This window comes from Crocodylus siamensis, chromosome 4 (assembly GCF_052110815.1).
Source record: "Crocodylus siamensis isolate JL-2025a chromosome 4, ASM5211081v1, whole genome shotgun sequence".
In the NCBI taxonomy this organism is placed as follows: domain Eukaryota; kingdom Metazoa; phylum Chordata; order Crocodylia; family Crocodylidae; genus Crocodylus; species Crocodylus siamensis.
In genome coordinates, this window is record NC_143398.1 from 65,795,135 (window position 1) to 65,819,118 (window position 23,984).

Here is a 23,984-nt window from a genome sequence, read left to right on the forward strand (position 1 = left end):
CTCACAGCACCCCCTCCTGCCTACCCATCCCATTCAATTGAGAATAGGGCACATCCTTGGGCGCGCCCAGGTTACGCAAGATAAATTGGCATCACAAATGGCTCACCATGATTTCTGACATCAAAGGATAACATTTGAAATCTGGTCTGTTATGTGAAAGCCAGAGGGTAATCAGATGAAATTCACAGTAGCTGCCAATAGAGCAGTTTCTCAAGAATGCTCTAGGGAAAAGGCTTGGGCTGTAATCTTGATCCAAATGAAAACCAGGATGGGCTTTAAAAGTTGCTTCTAAACTGGTAATTTGATATTTCTATATCTAGTCCTCAACTTAGTACTAAAGATCCACAAAAAACCCACCCAAAAGAATAAAAGGTATCAGCCCAGAAATTAAAATACAATATCCTCTTTTCTTAAAGAGAAACAAACTGATCCCATCACAACATGCTGCAAGGCTACTATTCATAAAACACAAAAGATGATTTTTCTTTTTAAAGTGAATTGCAATTAGGACCTCACAATGTCAGAATAGATCTGGTCTACATTTGAGTTTTGATGTTTCTTCCCCTGAGTGACATAGCTGTGACTGCAAAAGCCCTAAAGTAGATGTGCCAATGCTGACAAATTTTTTAGTGGCTTAAGATCTGTCTTAAGCAAAGTGGGTAGAAGAATTGCTCTTCTGTCTGAAGAGCAAAATACTCTTTTGCTGGTATAAGCATTTGGGAAGGCATGGATTCATTGTATAGCTTCAACCAAAAAAGAAAGCTTTAGCCAGTGCACCAGTCTTTATTACCAGGGCTTTATCCAAAGCCCAGCTGATGTGAATTGATTTCAGTCAGCTTGGATCAGGCCTCAGTAACTTGTTTGGCTAACTTCATGAAAGGGTGCAGATAGCTGACAACGAGGCTTGCTTGAGACTGGAAAACGATCTGAAAGGAATAGGAATGAAATGCAGTCTCATGTGTGTAAGAATTTCTGATTCATAGCTTGTTTGCTTGGTATTAGATTAACTATTAAGGAGAACATCTGTGGACTTAATGATTTAGATAAATCCATTTTATGAATATATTGTTTCAGATAAGATAAATACACTATAAAAAGGTTGAAATGAAACCATTAGCCTGACATTTGCCTTCTGTGTATTCTGAATACGCTCTCAGTTTATCCTGATAGCCTTTATTCAGTATTCCAATATCATCTACATTTGTAATGACTAATGTGATATCATTAATATTGCTTTCAGATTATTCTGGTCAGTTTCTCTGAGGATAAGAAGTACATGCTCTGTCACAAAAAAAAGCAGCAAATAAAACTAATTTCTATGTCAACAATTAATTATAAGAAGAGATGTAAGCCATTTTGAGGGCTAAACATTGAATCTATTGCACAAATTACTGTACCAGCATTCTTTCCCTTTATAGAAGGAAGAGGAGCAAAAAAACTCAAGTGGAACTTGTCTAGGGTTCAGATCCAATACTGTCCAAAACTAGTCCCTCTCCTTGGACCGTAACCTTGTCATGGTGGAGAGACTAGTGTGTTCCAATGACCCTTAGAGCTACGTTGTCTCAAGTCTTCTACTCCTGGCAGGTCTCCCCTGAAGAGGTTTGAGGCGATGAAGCATGGCCCAAACTCCTGTCAAGTTTGTGTGGCTGTTGCTTGTGAACCAGCTTCCCCACATTAAAAGATGTCATGTGCAGGCCTCTGTCAGTAATATTAACATCTCCCACAAACTAAGTCCTATGGTGATGGATGAGTGGCAGTGGGGACAGTAACAGTGATCTCTGGGAGTCCCTAGTCACAACTCTACACACATGCAGTGGTTGTGTGATGGTCATTGTGCACTTACCAAGACAGAAGTACAATTTGGCAGCTGTGGTCATGACTGAGCAGTCCTTTTTAGGATCTGCTGTGCTCAACCTGAATAGGGAAGGGGCTAGAAAAGACGCCCTAAACACAGGCCATCTCAAAGCACCCTGGCTGGATTGCTGCATTCAGTGGGATCACTCTATGTGAGGCCAAAACCAACAAAATAAGGTGCTGAAATTTGCTACATGGAATGTCTGCTCTCTCATGGACTCCCTGATCTGTGAGCGTCCTAAAAGAGCTGCCATAGTAGCTAGAGAACTTGCAAGATATGACACTGATATTGCTGCCCTAAGTGAGACCTGCTGGGCAAATGAAGGCCAACTGAAAGAGGTGGCTACACCTTTTTTTGGAAAGGAAAGTTATCTGAAGAGAGGAGCATTTACAGGGTTAGCTTTCCCATCAGGAACAAGATTGTCAGTCAGCTCTCAGAACTCCCTGTGGGCATTAATAAATGCCTTATAACTCTGCCTCAAGCTCAGTAATGACCAGTATGCTAGAGTCATCATAGTGTATGCCTCCACACTTGATGATGAAGAAGTCAACAAGGAACAATTCTACAGCACTCATCCTCATGGGTGACTTCTATGCAAGAGCTGGGCAACACCGAACTCTGGAGTGGCACCACTGGGAAAGGGGGTAGGGAAAGTCAGTTCCAATGGTATCCTCCTCCTTAGCAAATGTGCAGAGCATGACCTGCTCATCACAAATACTATCTACAGAAAAATATAAGACCACTTGGAAACACCCACACTCCAATCACACTGGCACCTTCTTGATTATATTATTGTCAGAGCCTGTGATCAAACTGAACCCCATATTACCCGAGTCCTGAGAGGCACAGATGACTGTTGGATGAGCCACCATTTGGTCAGATCAGTCACAGACATGCAGCTTGCACCACAACCCTGTAAACAACTGAAAGGATGTGGAAGAGATTTAACATCAAGGCACTCCAAAACCAAGCTAGATAAGGGCTCTTCAGCAATGCCTCACTGAGAGGCTCTCTGACCTACCTGATGACATCAAGGACACCCAGGCAAACTGAGAGGAACTTAAGAACATTATTCAAAAGGCAAGTGCTGAATCAACTGGATACTCCAATTACCATCAACAATACTGGTTTGACTAAAATAATGAGGAAATCCTAGCACTTATCCATCAGAAGAGAACCATGTTCTGCAGTAGGCAAAATGAACCCTCCAACGAGCAAAAACAAGAGGTTTATCACTGGCTTAAAGCTGTAATTCAGATGAAGGTAGGGATATTAAAAACCAATGGTGGCAAAAGAAGGCCATGGAGATCCAGAGTTTTGCTAATCAACATGATATGAGAATCTTCTTTCAGGCAATAAAAGTAATTTATGCACCATGTTCCAGTGGCCTTAACCCCCTTGTGATCCCAGAACAGCTCCACACTTCTCACAGATAATGTATCCACCAAACAACGCTGGAGGGTGCACTTCATGATTCTACTCAACTGTGAATCTGAGGTCTCAGCTGCCACTGAGTCGACCCCTCAACATCCAGTACTAGCGTATCTTGCTGATCACCCATCCTTTTAGGAAGTCTGGAGTGCTGTCACTCAGACCAGGAACAATAAGGTGTCAGGACCAGATGGCATTCCCGCAGAGGTTTTCAAAGCTGGTGGAACAGCACTAGCACAAAAACTTCACCAACTTCCAATCAAAATATGGATTAACAAGGAAGCTCCACCTGGCATAAAGAATGCCAACATTGTGACCATCTTCAAGAAAGGAGACAAGTCAGTTTGTGGGAACTACAAAGGCATTGCCCTCCTCTCCACTGCTGGGAAGATTCTTACTTGCATTCTTCTGAAGTGCTTCCTCCCTGTTGCTGCAGATGTCCTTCCAGAATCCCAGTGTGGCTTTAAACCATCCCAGGGTACTATCAACATGATCTTTGTTGCATGACAGATCCAGAAGTGTAGAGAGCAATACCAGGAGCTGTTTATACCATTTATTGACCTAACCAAGGCCTTCGACTCCATCAATCATGAAGCCTTATGAAAGCTGTTGGGTAGATTTGGTTGTCCACTGAAGTTCATCAGCATCCTCAGGCTACAACATGATGGGATGACCGCTACAGTCCTTTGCAATGTATCAGACAGACCCACCATCTGTACCGGTGTCGAGCAGGTCTGCGTCATTGCTCCAACCCTTTTTCTCAATCTATCTTGCTGTAATTTTGATTCTCATCTGCGACCACCTTCCTCCTGGAATTGGGGTTGAGTATCAAATGGGCTGTCAGCTTTTCAACCTGTGGTGCCTTCACAGCAAAATGAAAGTTATGAAGACTAGTATCACTGACCTTTGTATACTGATGATGGTTATCTTTGCACACGCTGAGACCAATCTGCAGTCCAGCCTTGACCTATCATAGCCTGGAACTCTCCCTTAATATTGGGAAGACCAAATGTGCCATCAGCCTGCCCCAGCACACCAAATTATCATTGGTGAAGAACCCCTAGAAAACTTTGAGCATTTCCCATACCTTGGCAGCCACCTCTTCCAGTCAGTCTTGATGTAGAAATTGAACACAGGATTCTCTGTGTCAGCGTATCCTTCAGAAAGCTGCTTTGCCATGTCTTTGCTGATCGAGATCTGCAGATGGAAACTAAGATACTGGTCTATGTCATGGAAATTTTTGAGTATGTGCTGCCAGCACAGAAGAGGTTAAACTGACATGCGCGGTTTGAAGCTGTGAGTGGAAATTTCCAAGGCTCACCCAGTCCTTGCCCCCTGGGTGACCTGCGGAGCTGTCAATCATTGCTGACCTACTTTCCCCACAGACGCATGCTCAGATTGTGTCAGCTCCTGACTGAGAGCATGCTCAGTCAGAACCTGACATGAGGTAATCGGACTAGAAATTTCTCTGCGGAGAGCACGCTGATTGGCTACTAAATTGATATAAAAGTTCTGTGAGCCCCTCCCTCGGGGTGGTGTGTGTGGTGGTGTGTGGGGGGAGATCACGTGGACCAGAGACAGAGGCTGCTGCTGCAGGGACTGTTCTCTGAGTCAGGCTTCAGGGCCTATTGATCTCCTCCTTCGGTGGCTTCATATTGCTTATTGTATTACGGTTTTGACTACGTTCATCTGGCTTCCTGACTTACCTTTCGAACTGATTAACGGCTTACGATTTCGGATCACCCTCTGGACTTTGTTTAACCCGGTTCTGAATCATCGACCTCGGCTTTCTTCACCACCTACGACTCTGCTCGTCCCTCCAACTGACATCTCCGCTGCATCACCTTCTGGCTCCTGACCTCGGCTTTCTCATTCGACCACCCGATTTGTCCATTGCTGTGGACTGGCGTCACGCGGTTCATCATCACCGTGTTACAGTTCGTTTTTGTTGTTTGTGATCCCCATTTATGAGCTGTTGACCAGCCCTGGGACTAGGTCTTCGGACTGAACCTCGTGGGCCAACAGACCCCTTTGTTGTTAACTGTTTGTTTGTGTTTCAAAATTGTAACTGAAGACCTTTCTGCCTACGCCTGAAGCGTAAGTCAAATAAATTCACCTGTTCTTTCTCAATCCGCTCCGAGTCCCTATCTCCAGACTCTACGCCGCTAATCACACCTGTCCGTATCTGATTGCCACCCCGGCCCACCGTGACCTTGGGGCCCGATCCTTCGGTTTTCCCCGACAGTCTACAATGCAGTCCTCCATGCTCCTCTATAGGTGTGAAATGTGGGTGACATATTGAAGCCATCTTAAGCACCTGGAATGGTTCCATGAGCGTTGCCTCAGGAAAATCATTCACATTAGATGGGAAGACCACTGCACCAATGCCAGCATCTCATATGCAGCTAACATAACCAGTATTGCGGCAAAGATCTTGAAATATCAACTTTGCTGGGCTGGCCACTATGTGTGGATGGCTGACATCTCCTGAAGCAAGTCTTCTTCTCTCAACTTAGTCATAGTAAGAGGACCCATGGAGGACAGAGGATGTGCTACAAGGACATTCTGAAGCAGACCTCAAGGAGGGTGGCATTAACCTTACAAACTGGGAAGTCACGGTTGGCAACAGGTCTCAATGGCACTGCAGCATATATCAAACTACAACCCGCTTCAAGAGAACTGTCTTGCTCAGGAAGATGAGAAACAGCAGAGGAGGAAAGAAAGCACACAACATCCTGGCCAACAGCTGTGTTGTCCCATCCCACCCCCACCTTTCCAATGGCACCACTGGTCATGTCTTGTGGAAAAACTTGCAGAGCATGGATTGGACTCTTCAGCCATCTTAAAACTCACCAATAATCCCCCTCCTCCAGCAGACATCATCCCTGTATCGAGGTACATCCATAAAAAAGCAAGGGCAGTGCCAGCAGTGCACTGGCACCAGGTGCCTTTGCATGGGGGGAGGGTACAAAATCAAATGGAAGTAATTACCTAGAAGTGAGTAGGGGGACACTGCATGCATCTTGCACTGGGTACCAAAATGCCTGACTACGGCTCTGCTTATCCTTCCCTTTGTACCAGCGATAACTGAAGGCAGCAAAAGACAGGAGGTGGAATGCAAAGAGTCACTAGTAAACATCCTGTACTTCCACTTTGCTTGAACTGGATAACTACTCAACATATTGGAAGGATGGGTTAGTGTGGCTTCAGGCCCTAATGATTAGGCAGGTTTCCAGTGGGTGAGCAGAATTGCTGCTAGGGGGTGAGATAAGGAGTTTTAATGTAGAGGGTGGGTGAGTTAGAGCTAGAGTGAGCCTGACAGTGACTGGCCCTAAGTAGGCTTGTAGACATACCCTAAGATGAACTATGGGTATTTTAGTGAAGTTTACTCTGAACCACTAATGCATATTGAAACGACTAAACATAATATCAACAATGTCAGAAGCAGAATATTAAGTAACGAACTGTGAAGTATATCTCTGTGCTGCTAAATGGTATTCTAAAAGACGACATTCTGCAGACCATTGTTTCTGTAATTTCTACATCAAATTTGTTCACTTTACAAGGAGGAAAGATGCTTTTTCCTTCCTGAATACCAAGCCTTCAAACATAGGCTGGGATGAAAGTGAGGCCTGAGTGCTTTCTTTGTTGTGTGGGGTGCATCTTCCATAGGGCACATTTCATGCAGTGGCCCCTACTGAGTCTGATTCTGAATTCACATTCACTAGTTTTGCACCAAGGTAAATTTAACTTCAATCCAGGTGTGGGAAAGGAACTCAACATATGTTTAACCTTAAAGTACCTAGTTATTTTCATTCCTGGTCAGCCTAGGCGTCAACTTTGTTTTTTCCCGGTGGGCAATTGCAAACGTAAAAAACCCCCCAAAAGGCACTTTACTTTTAACTCTGTATGCTCCTGTGCTGAAAACCCACACATGCCTGGAAAAGGCAGTGCATTACTTATACCTGGCTCTGCAGCATCTGTAAAGATCAGGCACTTTAGTGAGGTGTTTGTGGCAATTTTATCTAATAGCTGATTTAATCAGCCTTAGCTAAAAGTGCCAAAAGGCCCTGCTGAAGGGCCTGATCATCTTTACAGATGCTGCAGAGCCAGGTAGAAGAAATGCACTACTTCTTTTGGTAAAGCACAGTTGGGTCTTTTTAAACATCTGCGAGCATGACCCTGTGGATACTGAAGACCCACTGGACCTGGTACTGGCCAAAGGGGATGATGTAGTCAGTGATCTAAGAATTGATGGAAAGCTGGGTGATAGTAACCACGAGCAGATCACCTTTACTATCCATTACAAAGCTGGCAAGTCAGTCAGCAATACAGAAGTCCCCAACTTGAGGAAAGCTGACTTTGACAAGCGCAGGAGACTCGTTGTTGAGGCCCTAAGGAACCATGACTTGATAGGAAGAGGAGCCCAAGAGGAGTGGTTGCTCCTCAAGGGAGCGATCCTAACAGCACAAGGGATGGCCATACCATCTCAGAGGAAGGGTAGCAAAAGGGCACAGCAACCCCCTTGGCTCAGCAGGGAACTTGAGGACCTCCTACACCTCAAAAGAGAGACTTAAAGGATGGAATGCTGGAATTACCACCAAGGAGGAGTACTCAGCACTGGTCCGTACCTGCAGGGAGCAGATCAGGAAAGCCAAAGCTGCAACTGAGCTCCATCTGGCTTCACATATCAAGGATAACAAAAAGTCCTTTTTCAGATATGTAGGGAGTCGGGGGAAAAAAGCAAAGGTAACATTGGGCCCCTGCAGAACCAAATGGGACAGCTGATGACCAACACCCAGGAAAAGGCCAGTCTACTTAATGGGTACTTCGCATTGGTCTTTCATCAGTCCAATGGGACCGCCCTGCCTAACAAGATGCAGGACAGCCAGGGTAAGGGTGTATTTGTACCCAGCATCAGTGCTGATCTACTAAAGGATCACCTTGAGAGGCTGGACACCTTCACGTCAGCTGGTCCTGACAGATTACACCCTAGAGTAAATCAAGGAGCTGGCAGGTGTCATAGTCCAACCGTTGGCAAAAATATTCAAAAACACATGGCGCTCAGGTGAAGTACCTGAAGACTGGAAGAAGGCCAATGTGGTACCCATCTTCAAGAAAGGGCGGAAAGTAGATCCCAGGAATTACAGGCCAATCAGCTTGACCTCAATCCCCGGTAAGATTCTGGACAAAATTATCAAGGAGACCCTTCTGGATAAGCTAGCTGAGGACAACATCCTAAGGGATAGCCAGCATGGGTTTGTTGCAGGTAGGTCTTGCCTGACCAATGTCATCTTCTATGACCAGGTGACTTATCATCTGGACAAGGGAGAAGAGATTGATGTCATAGATCTGGACTTCAAAAAAGCCTTTGATCTGGTGTCCCATGACCTCCTCATGGATAAATTGGCCAACTGTGGCCTCAGCTACATCACAGTCCGACGGCTGGGAAATTGGCTCTTAGGTCGGACTCAGAGAGTAGTGGTCAATGGTAGCGAATCATTACGGTGCTCTGTCACCAGTGGCATCCCCCAAGGCTCTGTCCTTGGACCAGTTCTCTTTAACGTCTTTATCAATGATGTGGATATTGGTGTCAGAAGCACACTGGCTAAGTTCGCTGATGATACTAAACTTTGGGGCATAGTGTCCACACCTGACGACAGGCTAGTGATCCAGGCTGACTTGGATAAACTTATTAAGTGGGTGGATACAAACTTGATGACATTCAATACCGATAAATGTAAGGTACTCTACCGCAGGGGAAAAAACCTGCAGCATACTTATAGGCTCGGCAGTGCTACACTTGCTAGTGCCATGGCTGAAAGAGACTTGGGGTCATGACTGACCACAAGACGAACATGAGCCACCAATGCAATGTCACAGCTGGGAAAGCAAACAAAACTCTGGCTTGCATCCATAGATGCTTCTCAAGTAAATCTCAGGATGTCATCTTCCTGCTGTACTTGGTCTTGGTGAGGCAGCAGCTAGAGTACTGCATCCAATGCTGGGCTCCACAATTCAAGAAGGATGTTGAGAAGCTTCAGAGAGTCTAGAGAGCCACACACATGATCAGAGGTCAGGCGAATCGGCCTTCTGAAGAGGGGCTGAGATCCTTGGGGCTCTTCAGCCTGGAAAAGCACAGGCTCAGGGGGGACCTGGTGGCTGCTTAGCAGTACATAAGGGGTATACGTCAGGCCCTAGGACGATGTCTGTTCACCAGAGCGCCCCAAGGAAAAACAAGGACCAATGGTCATAAATTCCTCCAAGACCATTTTAGGCTGGACGTAAGAAAAAATTTCTTTACTGTCTGAGCCCCCAAGACCTGGAATAGACTCCCTCCAGAAGTGGTGCAGGCACCTACTCTGGACTTATTCAAGAAATGCTTGGATGCTTATCTTGCTGGGATCTTTGACCCTAGCTGGCTTACTGCCCCTGGGGCAGGGGGCTGGACTTGATCTTCGAGGTCCTTTCCAGCCCTAATGTTTATGAAATCTATGATTCTTTACAGTGGCTGCTTGACCCCTGGAGCACACAGAGAATCAGCTATACTAGCTAGGGACAGAAATTACACATAAATTGGTATATGTGATGACCAGAAACTGGTTCAAATCTGTAACACATCAGAATCTCAGTGCATATAAACCACTTTCAAAATGGCCAAAACTGGTATTAAGATAAACCTGGATGGATGTAGTATTAGAATTAACTGATTTAGGTTAAATTAGTTTATTGAACTTCTGCCCCAGATACCCTCCAGAATCAAGTTAACTCACAGTCCTCCAGCATCCCAAGATGCTTTGCACCTCCACTGCAAACCACCCCTCATAGGGTGGGCAGGCTAGCCTTGGCCGAAGCCATCTGCTCCTGTTGAGCAGTGAGGATTGCTCTAGCACCCCTGTGGCTTCTGGCCTGGGCCACTGCAGGCATGTGACTGCATTTCCAGAATCAAAAGTGAATGTCTGTTCACTTGCTTATCAGTTCAATCCACACATCTTAGACCAACCTGGGAAGCTTGAATTGATTCAACCTCGGGCTTTTTGACTGTCTGTATTAAGCCCCTATGTTTAAAGGCTTTTTCTAATCAGAACCTTATATTGCTATAACAGAGAACAGAATCTACCCTACCGTTTTCAATGATTACTGTTTAGTTACACCTGCCTAGGGTATCCCAGCCTATTGTCTACTCTAAAGGACTTTGCAGGCCAATATTATCATGCCCTGCATAGGCAATATACATCATGCCAATAAAAACTATCACAAAGAAAAACTTGCTCTATATCAGATTCCTTTCTTAACCAATAATTTTGGGAACGGTTTAGTTAAATGTGTCCTGCTAACCTTGTTTTGTAATGCAGACAGTAGTGAACTGCTTGCTGCTGCTGTTCATACCACTGCTATTCCTAAAGGGACAAGAATGTTAAGATATAGCCCAAGGGAACAGCCAAAGCCCTTGTTAATATGCAGAGAATCTAATCCTTCCTTAGTCCTTGGTGTCCTGGTTTGTTGCAATGCCAATGGCTGAAATTTGTAAGTGGATTTTTCTGATTATGGAGCTTTTCCTGCTTGCCACGTATGAAAGATCCTTTAATCTTTGGGATGCTTAATTATCATGCTTCTTTTGAAATAGCAGAACATTTTCACCCTGATTCTAAACACTTTGTCTGCCTTGTTCAATTATTTTGGCCTACACAAATTATGAGGTTTTACAAAGCCAATTAGCTTCTTTTTAAACAGCAGCAGCATAACAGATGAGCCATACTAACATTTGTCTACCCTCCACTTGGGGTTACTGTGTGCATATATTGGGGATTGTAATTCTCTTTCCTGTTGCATCCTCAAATAGTCTGTATAGCCTCCATTCAAAGTGGAGGGAAATTTGTTCAGTCCTTTTCCTGTCTCTGACATTACAGCTATACCTAGCAAAAAATAAACATAAGAGGATTTTTCCTCTAACCAGTAAGGAAGAGCATTGTAGAAAGTTCCTCAGGCTGGAAAGCTGCTAATATACACTGCACGGGTCAAATGATGTTTTTATGTTGTAGTTTTTGCACTTACTTTTTCTCACACTTTTTATTTCTAAGAGGCTTAAAAGTTTAGTACTAAACTGCAAACAACAGTTGAACAAAAAAACAAGCTCTTCATTTTTGAAGGCTGGATATTTTCATCAGGCTGGTGGCTGCTTCCCTATGAGAAAACCGTAAAAAGCACAAATACATCCACACTGTTGTATGATATATCCACTGGTTGGGATACCAGGGGACAACCTTTTTGATAGGCGTGACAAACTAGCCTTGCACCCTTCCCAAATGCCACTCCAATCCCCTTCCCCTGCTTTATCTGCTGTTCTGCTTTCTGCTCTCAGCTCTATTCTTCCTGCCCACCTTGCTCCTTTGATTTCTGCTTCCACCCTACCTGCTGCTGTTCTGTCTGTACCTTCCCTGATCTACCAAGTGCCACAAACACAGGCTGGCTGTGCCACTTATGCCACTCTTATACATGTAAGAGATCAGTTGGAAGTAGCAAACAATGAACTGAAAACAACAAAATATAAGTGAAATAAACTTGACAGTTACATACGTATCCATGTTACATATCCAATACCAAAACTGTGTTCAGATGAAGTGAAGGTCTGGTTAGTCATTTAAAAGATATGAACTAAAAATTATATATTGCACAGCTAAAACTATTAGAAGTGCCATATGGGGTCAGACCAATGGTCCATCTAGGCCAGGATGCTGTCTCCAACAGTGGCAGGAGATCATACTTCTCAGGATCAACATGCATTAGCAGGATATCATACTTCTCAGGCATGTCCAGGGTAACCCATCCCTTTTCATACCCTCCCTGGTACCTACCATCCTTAGTTTAGTGATGTCAGAAGATACATCCCTGACCTGTCCTTCATGAATTTGTCTAAGCACTTTTGGAACCTGGTTATACTATATTGTAATTAACACAAAACTAAATGCTAAAAACGCAGGGAATTTAGAGTTAAGGTTAAAGTGAAAGGAAATTCAAACAGCCTAGCTAGAGCACCCAACCAATTGTCACTCTTTCCTGATTGACACCCTAGAGCTTCCATATTATCGGGATTAGGATATTCTGGTGGGTTTAGTCCTGGATTAAATTAAATTGCTCAAGAGAGGCACACTGGATTTCTCCTCCCACCCCTTCTCCCCCATAGCATCACTTCAGGGATAGTTAAAGAGTTACAGACACATGGAAAAATTGAGATGCTTAATTACACTAATTAGTTGGGTTTTTTAAAGTTTGAGAGACCCAACAGGCATAGGATGGACTATCTGAGCTTTTTCTTTTTTCATACTTTGTTCAATCCCTTTTCAAATAAAGATTCCAAAATACATATAGAATTGTTAAATAAAGAGCATGGACAGCGTTTTAATGACCTTTTTATGTTAATTAGGTAATGTGACCTTTGCCTGGCTGTGTGCAGCTGGCAGAAAAAGTCTGACCATGCTGTCACAGAGCCCTGGTGAAACAGAGGCACAGCTCCACTAGTGTTGATGTACCAAGAGACATTCCAGAGATTGTATGTGGAGCTTAGCAGGGGGGATTATATGTTCAGAAAACCAAATGTTAAGAGACAAGTTATTCAGAAGCCATATTTCTTTAATAATGAGACAAGGAGAACATGGCTGTTGCACAGACAGGTGCAGCTTACCATATTTACTCAAATAGTAGATAAGGTTTCCTCCAATCAGTGTAAGGGGGAAAGATTCTAGTCTCAAATTCATGTACAACACAGAGGGGTGGGGGGCATCTGCTCCAGCCTTGGCTGTAGTCTTGAGTCGGGGTCAGGCCCAGAGTCAGACTCATAGCAGCCTCCTGTCCCCACCTTGGGCCTCCTCTCTCTCCTCTCTCTCTCTTAACAAATGTATACATATAAGTATGGCATGAAATAGTATTTTTCTATTATAAGTGGTTCTCTGAAGTGAATGAATTCCCCTCTTCTGTTATTATTTCTGATAATGAAATTTTAGTTTTACTTATCAGTAATAAGAAAATTTCAATTCACCTTTACAGTCTTTCTTCCATGCAGAACAACATTTATGAAGCTGCTTTTAATGAGGCCTCACTTTCAAAAGTGCCAGAGAGAAATGTTAATTGGACCTGTTAGAGTCATTTATATGTTATACGATATCACTGTACTCTCTTTATTTTTCTTCAGGGACAATTGGGAAGTTTTGTAAAGAAAGAAATATCACACCTTTAAAATATGAAGATAACTCCTCCCTCTTTTACTAATTTTCTACTCACAGATATAGCTACCAATTTAGAATGACAAAGAAAAGACAGAGGAAGGCAAGAAGGAAGCCAAATAAATTCAGCAAGGGGTGAATGTTATACATACAGCTGATGGTATTGTCATTATTAATGTTATCTGACACTTCCTGTTCTGAGATCCTGTTTTCAGTTACCATTAACTTTGCCCCTCCATAACCATTTGGATTAATAAGTTCAACGTTGATTGTTCACCTAAGGCAGTTTTCATTTTTTTTAAGTTCAAACAGTTCAGTTGTTTCTGAAAACAAGGTTAGAAAAAAATGCATTTCCCCTCCATTTTAAAATTCTGTCAGCCATTTCTATTTTTCCCTTGGAGCTATGGTATGCTGGGAGAACTAGGAGATCTGGCAGCACAGCATATTTTCACAGTGTTGGCCAAAAGCAAAAGCACAATCCTTATACAATGGCCACTTGGATGAGATATAGGTCTTTGAAAATCTCAGTCGAGTTGTTGAGATTCTGACCTCAGTAAGTGGGCTCCAGCTTTGGTGTGGAGCAGGAGTTCCCTGTAAACTCTAGTTGGAGTTCCTGTGGGTCGGACTGGCTTCAAGGTCAGATGCCTGAGCAAAAAATTGTCATGTGTAGGTAAAATGGGCAAAAGGGTCCATGATACTAGAATGCACTGCCATTCAGAGGCAAAAATGAAGCCCAAGAGTTCTGAACTTCAACATTCCTCTGCTACTAGCAAATGTCTCTGAAGCCCATTAGCTGTGGATCAGGGCTGTTATCTTTAGTACTGCTGCTTTCCTCTGACTACTACCCCATGCTCCTCATCCATGTGGGAACTAACGATGCAGCCAGGAGTAATCCAGATCAGGTCAAGGGGTTGGGGGCCTTTTCTTCTGTGCTCCCTGTTGCAGGCCGTGGTCCCAGAAGGGAAGGATGCATCAAGGAAGGCAACCAGGGACTCCGACATTGGTGCCACTGAGAAGGCTTCAGATTTCTTGACCACGGCACGCACTTCAAAGAGAGAAGAGTCCTGGGAAGAGATGGCTTTCACCTCATGAGGAAAGGTAAACTCCCTGTTCGCAGCCAGGATGGCTGATCTTCTGGACAGGGCTTTAAACTAAGATTGCTGGAGGACAGGGGTACACAAATTCAAACATGTCCGGGGACCAACATACAAGTAAGCCCTGTAGATAGGGACACTGGAAGAGCCACTCTTGTGGGAGCTAAGGGAATAGTTCTTCATCAGCAGAACAGGAAGACAAAGGCCTCAGTAGGAGGACTCAGGTGCCTACATACTAATGCCAGGAACATGCGGAACAAGCCAGAGGAGCTAGCCCTCCTACTCTCCAGTGGGTATTATGACCTAGTAGGGATTATGGAGACCTGGTGAGACTCCTCACATAACTGGAGCATAACTATAGAGAGCTACACCTTGCACAGAAGGGACCAGATAGGTAAGAAAGGTGGTGGCGTTGCTATGTGACAGAGCAGTACGCTCACAAGAAAACTGGAGGATTGTGGGCTTAGCTCCGAGACAGTCAGAAGGGTGAGAAACTGGCTGCAGGATAGGACTCACAGAGTCGTAGTGAATGGATCTGTGTCATCCTGGCGAGAAGTGGGCAGCAGTGTCCCACAGGGCAGTGTTTGGTCCAGTACTTTTCAACACCTTTATTAATTATTTGGATGTGGGGATAAAGAGCTGACTAGCCACGTTCGCAGATGACACCAAGTTATGGGGAAGCACAGTCACGCTTCAAGATGGTCTACAGATACAGGTGGACCTAGACAGGCTAGCAAGTTGGGTGGATCAGAATCTGATGAAGTTCAACGTCAACAAATATAAAGTGCTCCACCTTGGGACAAGCAACCCCCAACACACCAAACTGACTAGCACCATGAATGAAAGGGACCTGGGGATAGTAATAGACCATAGTATGAATATGAGCCAGCAGTGCAATGCTGTAGCCAGGAGGGCAAATAATACTCTGGCATGCATCAATCAATGCATCTCCAGCAAAACCAAGGAGGTGATTCTTCTGCTCTACTCGGCACTGGTAAGACTACAGCCAGAGTACTGCGTCCAGTTCTGGGCACCACACTTTAACAAGGACATGGACAAACTTGAGAGAGTCCAAAGAAGAGCCACCTGTATGATCAGAGTCTTACACGGCAAGCAATATGAGAAAAGGTTGAGGGATCTGGGACTCTTCAGCCTGACGAAAAGAAGGCTGAGAGGGGACTTGGTAACAGCTTACCACTACACTAGGGGAGTACATCCAGGGCTTGGTGAGCAACTATTCATCAGGGCACCTGAGGGGAAAACTAGGAATAATGGCCACAAACTCCTGGAAGACCAATTCAGCTTCAACATTAGGAAAAACTTTTTTCACAGTCAGGGAGTCCAGACTGTAGAATAGGCTCCCTCGAGAGGTGGTGCAATCACCTACCCTGGAGATCTTCAAGAGGAGACTAGAGGGTCACCTTGCTGGGGTCACCTAGCTCCCAGTTATCTTTCCTGTTTGGTGCAGGGGGCTGGACCCAATGATTTTCCAAAGTCCCTTCCAGCTGTACAATCTATGAAAGTTGTACAGTGTGGGGTGAAGGAGGTAGGGGATTGCAGAAGCGAAAGGAAATCATTTTATAGTTAGGGCAGTTGAAAACTGCCCTGGAGAACTGGATTCAATCCTTTTCACTGTCTCAGAGCTCCTGCATGATTCTAGGCAAATCACTTACACCAAATTGTTCAAAAGTGGTTACTAATTACATTCTTTTCATTTTCTGGATGTCTTGTTTGGTATTTAACCTGTGAGTTTGATGTGCAGAAGCACAGAGCACTCTGTAGAAGTAATTGGCTTACTTGACTAGAAAAACAGACAAAGACCAGAAGTGCTGATACTGCTTAATTCAGTTAAATATTCTGAGATAAGGAATCCTGCACACCTTGGGTTATCCTTAGGTTATCTAGATATCTGCCCTGTGCATAGAAAGTTTGTTTAAGTAAACTTCCTAAATGTCTGTGTAATTCACTATTGTTTTGTTTCTCCAAGGTGTATTCTTTATCTCTTTCTCTGTCTTAAGTATAAATACACTTGTAACCTTAGAGAGTCTGAGAAATCCTTTGAAACAGACAAGTGGGTGATTCCCCGTTGCTGTATAGAATTCTCCCTGTGATCACAGTATAGCCTTAAATAAAGAAAAGCTGGCTCTGTCAGTTCTGATTCAACCACAACACGAAGTTTGATTTCTTCCACAACTCAGAGCAGCAAGAGTTGTTCTCTCAGCAAATGAAGTGTCACATAATGCACTCTGAAAAATTTTGTCCAAGCATCTCATGTTGGACACCCAAGATTAGATGACACTTTGGACCTTAGTCTCTGTAAAATGGGGAAAATACTATCCCTTCATTTCACAAGGATTTTGGAAAATGAATTCATCAATAATTGTGAAACATTTAGATGCTCTAATGATGAATACCATAGAAAAACCTAGGGGGACATTAGGAATCTGTCTTTATGGAGTGGGGTAGATAGTGTACACTAAGGCCTGAAGTTACATGAGCAACAAGAATAAAACAAAATATTAAAGGGCTGCTTATAAAGTAATCACTGGCCATATGGTGTACTGACTGGCAGATGGGTTTTGTGGAAAATGTACGTGATGACATAATTAAAGATTCTGGATATATATGCATAGATCTAGGATTTTGCAAAGGGGGTACAGATGAAACATCTTTTTCTCCAGTTAAAGAGATGCTAGAAGCTTTGCTAATATGCTAAAGGCCTAGCACTATGTTATTCAGTTTAAGATCAAAGAAAAACAAATATAACTTTTTGGAATGTGTGCTAATTTGCTACATTGTATATTAAGTTAAAAATGCATGACCAGCTAGATATGAAATGGTCAAAATAGTCAAAGGATATTGCTTCATTAGTCCTGTAGTCATTACAGTTAAATGTATATCTTCCATACAAATTCATAAAACAAATCTAGTCTTCTTGAGCATCTTAACAGTGCCTCCAATACTTCAGTGTTGGTCATTGTGTACACCTGATTTAATATTACTAGACCTGAGTTAAAGTATTTAGCTTGAACTAAAAACAATCTTCAGGGCTGTGAAATAAGAAGAGGCATTACTAGAAAAAAAACCACACCAAAATTGCATAAAGAAGAATAATTTGAAAAGTGGAACTACCTCTGGAGGAGCTGCTTGCAGCTCTGCCCTGTGACCCACCTCAGCAACCCATTCACTGCCCTGGCTGGAGCACCTGCCCCTGCTCCACTCCCACCCTCACCGCAGGGGCCTCAATCTGCCTCCCCATGCCCCTTCCCTCCCCCACAGTCCTTCCCTCCCCACAGACCTACTGGCAGGATGCTGCTCTCCAAGCTGCCCGGCTGCATTCTTGGCTGTGTGCATGCTGAAGCCGCATGAAGCATTTAATCGGTGACATTGGCTACGCTGGCCAAAAAAAGCTGACTGCCAATAACGTTAATTTTCCTTTTATCGGTGACAATTTGATATGCCACTGAAGTATTGGTACACCTCTAATAACATGGACACCGACTTTCTGGGAAATGTGCAGTTGCAGAAACCTTCCTGAGAGTGACTGAACAGACAGCCCTTCCAGCCTGCAGATACCCCTTCTCTTCCACTCCCTAAACTGTACACTGTTATTTTCTACTGGAAGAGCAGTTTGTCCCGGTAGAAACCTAACTCCTGTACATGGTCTTAGGTAAGCTTTCAAATGAAGTGAAATTAACTTGTCTAAGTCTATCCCAACCATGCAGTTGGTCCAGTGAAAGACAGCACCCCCAGAAAGCCTTGCTTCATGAATATTTCCTGGACCATCTATAGTTAGTGACTGTAAAGATCTAGAACTCAAGAACAGGGCTTTTTTTTTCATTTTTTGTCACTCTGCAGAAAACAATTGTGTGTCACTTCAGTGAATTCACTGACACAAACAAATAACTGAAATAAACCAGAGAACCAGGCAAAACCTATTCCTTTGATTCAATAAATAATACAGGTCTCTAGCACTGATACAGGAAGAGAGCCTCTGATACACTGGTATGATGAAGATAAAATGTTATGTTCTCTCAGGTGCAACCAGCAAACAAATACTCATTCACAGACTACAAACATAACAATTGTTAATCATTTTGCTTTATCACTGTATATTTAGTTCAGAAATACCCTTTGCAGGAAAATTCAAGGGGACTGAAAATGGTAAACCTCTTGAAGGGGCAATGATAAGCTATATTTAGAACTAGAGCTAACCAAAAATGACAGAGGTCAGCATTTAGATCATGGTAACTATTTTCATGTCTAGGAACCAAAAAGACTAATTTTCTCCAAACCATCTCAGATATTTTCTTATTAGTTTTCAGAGTAAGTATGGAAATTTGCAAGCAAAACCAATTTTGTTAGTCAAAATTACAGGCTTATAATGGAATTATTTTTGCAACCTTAATTACAAAGAAACAAGAATCTTCCTAAAAATGTGATCAAGAGGGTGCTCGTATCTAATCTGCTCCCTAAGAAACTGAGACATAACTTTCATTCCTCCTCTTAAGAGAGGTGCAGTGGGAATCTGAATCAATACCTTGTGGCTACAGACATGGTTGAATAGCATTTCTCATCTGTACCTGAAAGATCCCTCAATTTCTGATTGCTCTTGAAGGAGGTCTTATTTTTAGATTTGTTTTCCTGGCAAATTATAATTTGATGTTCAATCACTATCTAAAATAAGCTGTTATGAAATTCATTAGGCTAATCACAGCATAGTATTTAAGGCAGAGATATCAACTCATTTGGTTTGGCAAGCTGGACAACCCACCTCTGGTGGCAGCATTAACCCCCACATACTGGCTGCTAGCTCTGCTGTCACCACTGAAAGACGTCTGCAGCAGGGATCTTAAATCAGAAATTTAGCAGCAAGGGTGAGAAGCACCCAGTGGTTTAATGCCACTATCAAAAGGCATCTCCAATGGGGATCTTAACTCAAAAATTCTGAGCTAGGGTGAGAGGCAGTGCCATTAATCCCGTAGATGCTGGCTTGCCCTACAGTGCCATTAATCCTGTAGATGTGGCAGCTGCAAGGGTACATGACACTGCCATTCTCTCTGTCACAGAATTTCTGCCCCCACAGGCTGGATCCAGAAGTGCGTCTCTGGGCTCAGAGAAACCCCATGGCCTGGTTTTTTGACACCCTTGATTTAACAAAGTAATTCAGGTTAACAAAATAATTTTCCGTTTAGAGATTTCTACTCTGTAACACGTCCTCTAGTAATAGATACTTATAGTACTTGTTATTCAGTACTGGAATGTATCTCTGGGAAAAACGTCCCGTGTGTCATCTTATGAAGCCAATCAACTTGCCTAATATTTTATCCTCTTCTTGAAGAGACGTTTTAAATCCCACGTTCATAAAGTGCCATCATTTAATTGATAGCTTTATTTTGGGACTACCATAACAAATGAAAAAGTTATTAAATCCATATGGTTTATGCTACCTTTGCAGATAGCTAACTTTAAGGAAAGATTATCACACCCACATGGCCTGTGAAGACACACATGACCTTGTGCCAATATTGCTTCTCAAAAATTAAGAAATACACATCTCACCTAACAAGTATGAGCAACCACCTTGTTTCATCTTCAAAACAGAATGAGCAGCAGTATCGGGATGTGTCTGGGCACCCTGGGTAAAGCCGAAGCGAGGACTTCTGGTTGTTGCCTTGTTGCAGCCTCTTTTTTTCACCCCCTCTCCTCCTCCACACCCAAATTGGTGCCGGAGGCAATTGCCCCTTTTACCCATTCCCCCTAGTTATGCCATTGAGAATGAGAAGGTTTGGGGAAAAGAAAAATACCAGACAAACTGCTATCTCTGTTATTCCAGGGTTTATCTAAACTTCAAATATACATACTTATTTTCCTATTACTTTCAGAGGTCCACCTATTATTTGTAATTCTTATTTTTTTCAATGTCTCATTAAACTACATACTAGTATCTGCCATAAATGGGTCTTTTAAACAAAGCACATTGGTCCAGTGAAAAGCAGGAAGCTGGGGGGAATTCCTTTCATAGGAGTGCCTTCTGTCTTATTCCCTGCCTCAGCCTGGCTCGATTCCAGAACCAATAGTGTACCACTATCTAGTGGCTTCAAGAAGATTACAGGCAAAGAAGCAAAACTTAAATGAATGTAGCATCTTTGAATCAGTTTGTGCATGCAAGAGTATAACAAATCAGTAATACTCTGGAGTCTCACAGCTGTAGACCAAATTTTAGCTGGAAAAAAAACAAAATGATTTTCTTCATCCAGCCCAGCTATTTCATATTAATTGACAATTTCATACTCTGACAGTATATTCTATGGGCCTTTACACTTAGAGTCATGCTTTGAAATAGAACTCTATAGGACGTTACTCAGTAATGCAGAAGTTTCTGCTGAAGACTGAAGATGGAAAAGGAAGTAATGGTACAAATACTCTTTCAAGTATATATTATAATGGAAGTTTTAACCACGGAGCTGGACCAAACTCAGATATATTTTTCAGATTAACTGCCAATATTCAGCCCTCTTCAAATATTTTCACTGGAAATACTACCCGGTCTCAAAACTGAAGCTCTTTATTCATCCCACAATTTCCTCCTTACTTTGCAGCTTTCAGGTCCTTTTGCTCCCCCACAATTCTTTGCACAGGATTTTGATTGTTCATGGCTTTTGCTATTGTGTTGCTAGCAACACTGGGAAAAGGAAATAAGGGCTCCTGTCAGAGCTAGTAAATCTCTCTTTTGTTTGACTGAGATAGAAATGCTTACACATCATTACCTATTATCATAAGCCAGTCACTGAGAAAGTTACCTCACCAGTATCCACAGAATCATTTTACTCGATGAACCACAAAGTAGTAAGACTCTACATTATAATAAAACACTGCTCACCTCTTCACGAACCTAAAAAGATGAATGAGATGGTGCTGATGGGAATATCTGTGCTACTAGAAGTATAACAGGCCATAATCAATTTTGAAGTAGCTTATCAGGCATGGATAGTAAAATGTCACAGATGGTTCCCAGAACTAAAGCTCAGCATTTCAACATACCCATTACTGAGACATCATATTCTATCAGCAGAGTTGCCTCCTGTCCACATTGTTTCAGAATACTCATGGCTTCAGCATGTGATGTTCCAAGGAGCCGAATTCCATCAACACTAAGCAACCTGTCACCAGGTTTGATTGTGCCCTCTCTGAAGATAGATTAAAGGAACAATTGTTATTAATTTAGTATAACATGGCTTGGATAAAATCACCATTTATGCTGAGCGATTCAATCCTGCCTTTTATGATATCCATCCCACTTGACTTTACTCTTAACGTTGTCTTTGACAGTAAGAGTGACAAGAGGGCACTGTGAAAAGGAAATTGTCTTAACTGGATAGTCAATAATTGGAACTATACATTATTAATTAATCAAATCACAGTAGATCACTATTAGGTATTGTTTTAGTTACAACATGTGTCCCCTCCCCACTCCCTTTTGCACACACAGGGCACGTCTACACATGCATATTAATGTGATGCAATAAACTCCAGTGCATACTGCACCACAGTTTATTGCTTTGGGGTCTGGATTTACAAGATCACCTGGGAGTGCAGCATGTTGAGCTGGGTTGGAGCAGCCGTGGCTGGCAGGGGCTGCAGGAGGTCAGCCGACCAGCCTGGGGCTACTCCAACCCAGCTCAGCATGCTGGGAGAGCTGGTTAGAGCATGAAGGTACTTCAGTATGGGGCTAGTCGGCAGGCAGCCACTGCACTGAAGCTTTCTTGTGCCTCAGCCAGCTGCATCAGCATTTACACGTGCGGTACTGCAGAGTAAAAAACTCTGCAGCAGGACAGTACTTATATTTACAAATACTACCCTGCTGCCGAGTTTATTAGCTTACTCCACCTTAATAGCCTTGCACGTGTAGATGTTGAGCTGTTTGCTGCAGAGCTAATTGGCAACTCTGCAGGAAATGTCTCATGTAGATATGCCCACAAACACCCAGATTCTGAAAAAAATAAATAGCAAGCAAAATACATTCTTGAAGAAACAAATTGCTGACTGTGAAGAATAATTTCCTGATTTCTCTCTAAAACATTCCTCAACCCATCAAGATAATTCTCTTCTTTCTTTTCTAATAATTTGAAAGAAAATTGACTAGGAATACCACTCTCTCTCCTAGGTATATATCATGGCACATCCTGAATTATAAGAGGAAATTAAAACATTTTTATCCTTGGCCTAGAGGTCAGAGACAAAGGCAGGGAGGGAAGGGAAAGAAAAAAGACAAAGGTTCTCTTGAACGTTTATCTATTTAGTAATGTTAGCCAGAGGCAAAAACTTCTAATGACAGCATCCTTTAAAGAAATAGCCCTTTCAACTTCTTTAATATTTTTAAGGGTGCACATGCCATTTCTGAAAATATAACTGATATACCAAGCCACTTATTAACATTTTTTCTTTTTAAAGATAGAGAATGCTGTTATATAAAGTACAGTCCGTGGTTTACCCTAAATTACTTAACTGTCTATCTATGACCCTCAGCCAGTTGTTATATCTATTTATCTATCTATCTAGATAACAGCATCTTTATCCAAATCAATGCATAATAATCTTGCCATGATTTTGTGAAGTACTAATCAAATGTTTTATTACATACAGCTATAAATATGATATAGACATATACTATTATGTTTATATCTTTCATGTAAGGTATAGTTGTGTATAGAGCCCTACAGAATTCATGGTGGAAATGGGCTGCACTGCAGCTCCTTTAATCTTGCAGGATTTCTCTGCATGCCTCCCCTCACCACTGACTGGTGGAAGGGCTCTGCTTGCAGATCACTCCTGATCAGCAGGGAGGTGAGAGAAGCTTGGAATTCCTTGGAAGCTTCTTTCATTCCTTGGCATCTCAGAACAGCAGAGACTTCCTATGCCTGAACAACGGTGACTGCGCCTGAAAGTTTGCTAAAAATTTTTTCCCAACTACTCAGTCGGTCTAATAGAAGATATCACATCTACTCAAAGAACGTTGCCTGCCTATGTCCTTAGACTAACACAGCTACCAAAAACCCAGCATATACACACACACACACACATCTATATATATAGATACACGCACACGCGCACACACACTCATTCTGGTAATATGTAAATTTTATTAGATCAGCAAGGCATTTCATCAGTATGACAGATCATAACTATTGACCTAAATATATGTATATAGTCACATATATGTAATAATTGTTACACATGTATAGTGTTACATATATAATCAACATAATAGATGTATAACAAATGGTATAAACAATTTATAGATAGATAGATACACATACACAAGAGTTACACCCACATTCACTCACTCACACACACACACACATGAATTAATAGATACATATA

At 42.6% G+C, this 23,984-nt stretch overlaps 1 protein-coding gene across 9 annotated transcripts in view; it reads right to left on the reverse strand.

Moving 5' to 3' along the window:
* The window catches only part of GRIP1 (glutamate receptor interacting protein 1), a 592,924-nt gene that overhangs the window by 104,357 nt on the left and 464,583 nt on the right, over nucleotides 1–23,984 (reverse strand). For all 9 annotated transcript variants that reach the window (XM_090042472.1, XM_090042476.1, XM_090042474.1 and 6 more), the window contains exon 7: nucleotides 21,645–21,790. In XM_090042472.1, the coding sequence (XP_089898598.1) occupies nucleotides 21,645–21,790 (146 nt within the window). The remainder of the gene's footprint in view (nucleotides 1–21,644; nucleotides 21,791–23,984) is intronic.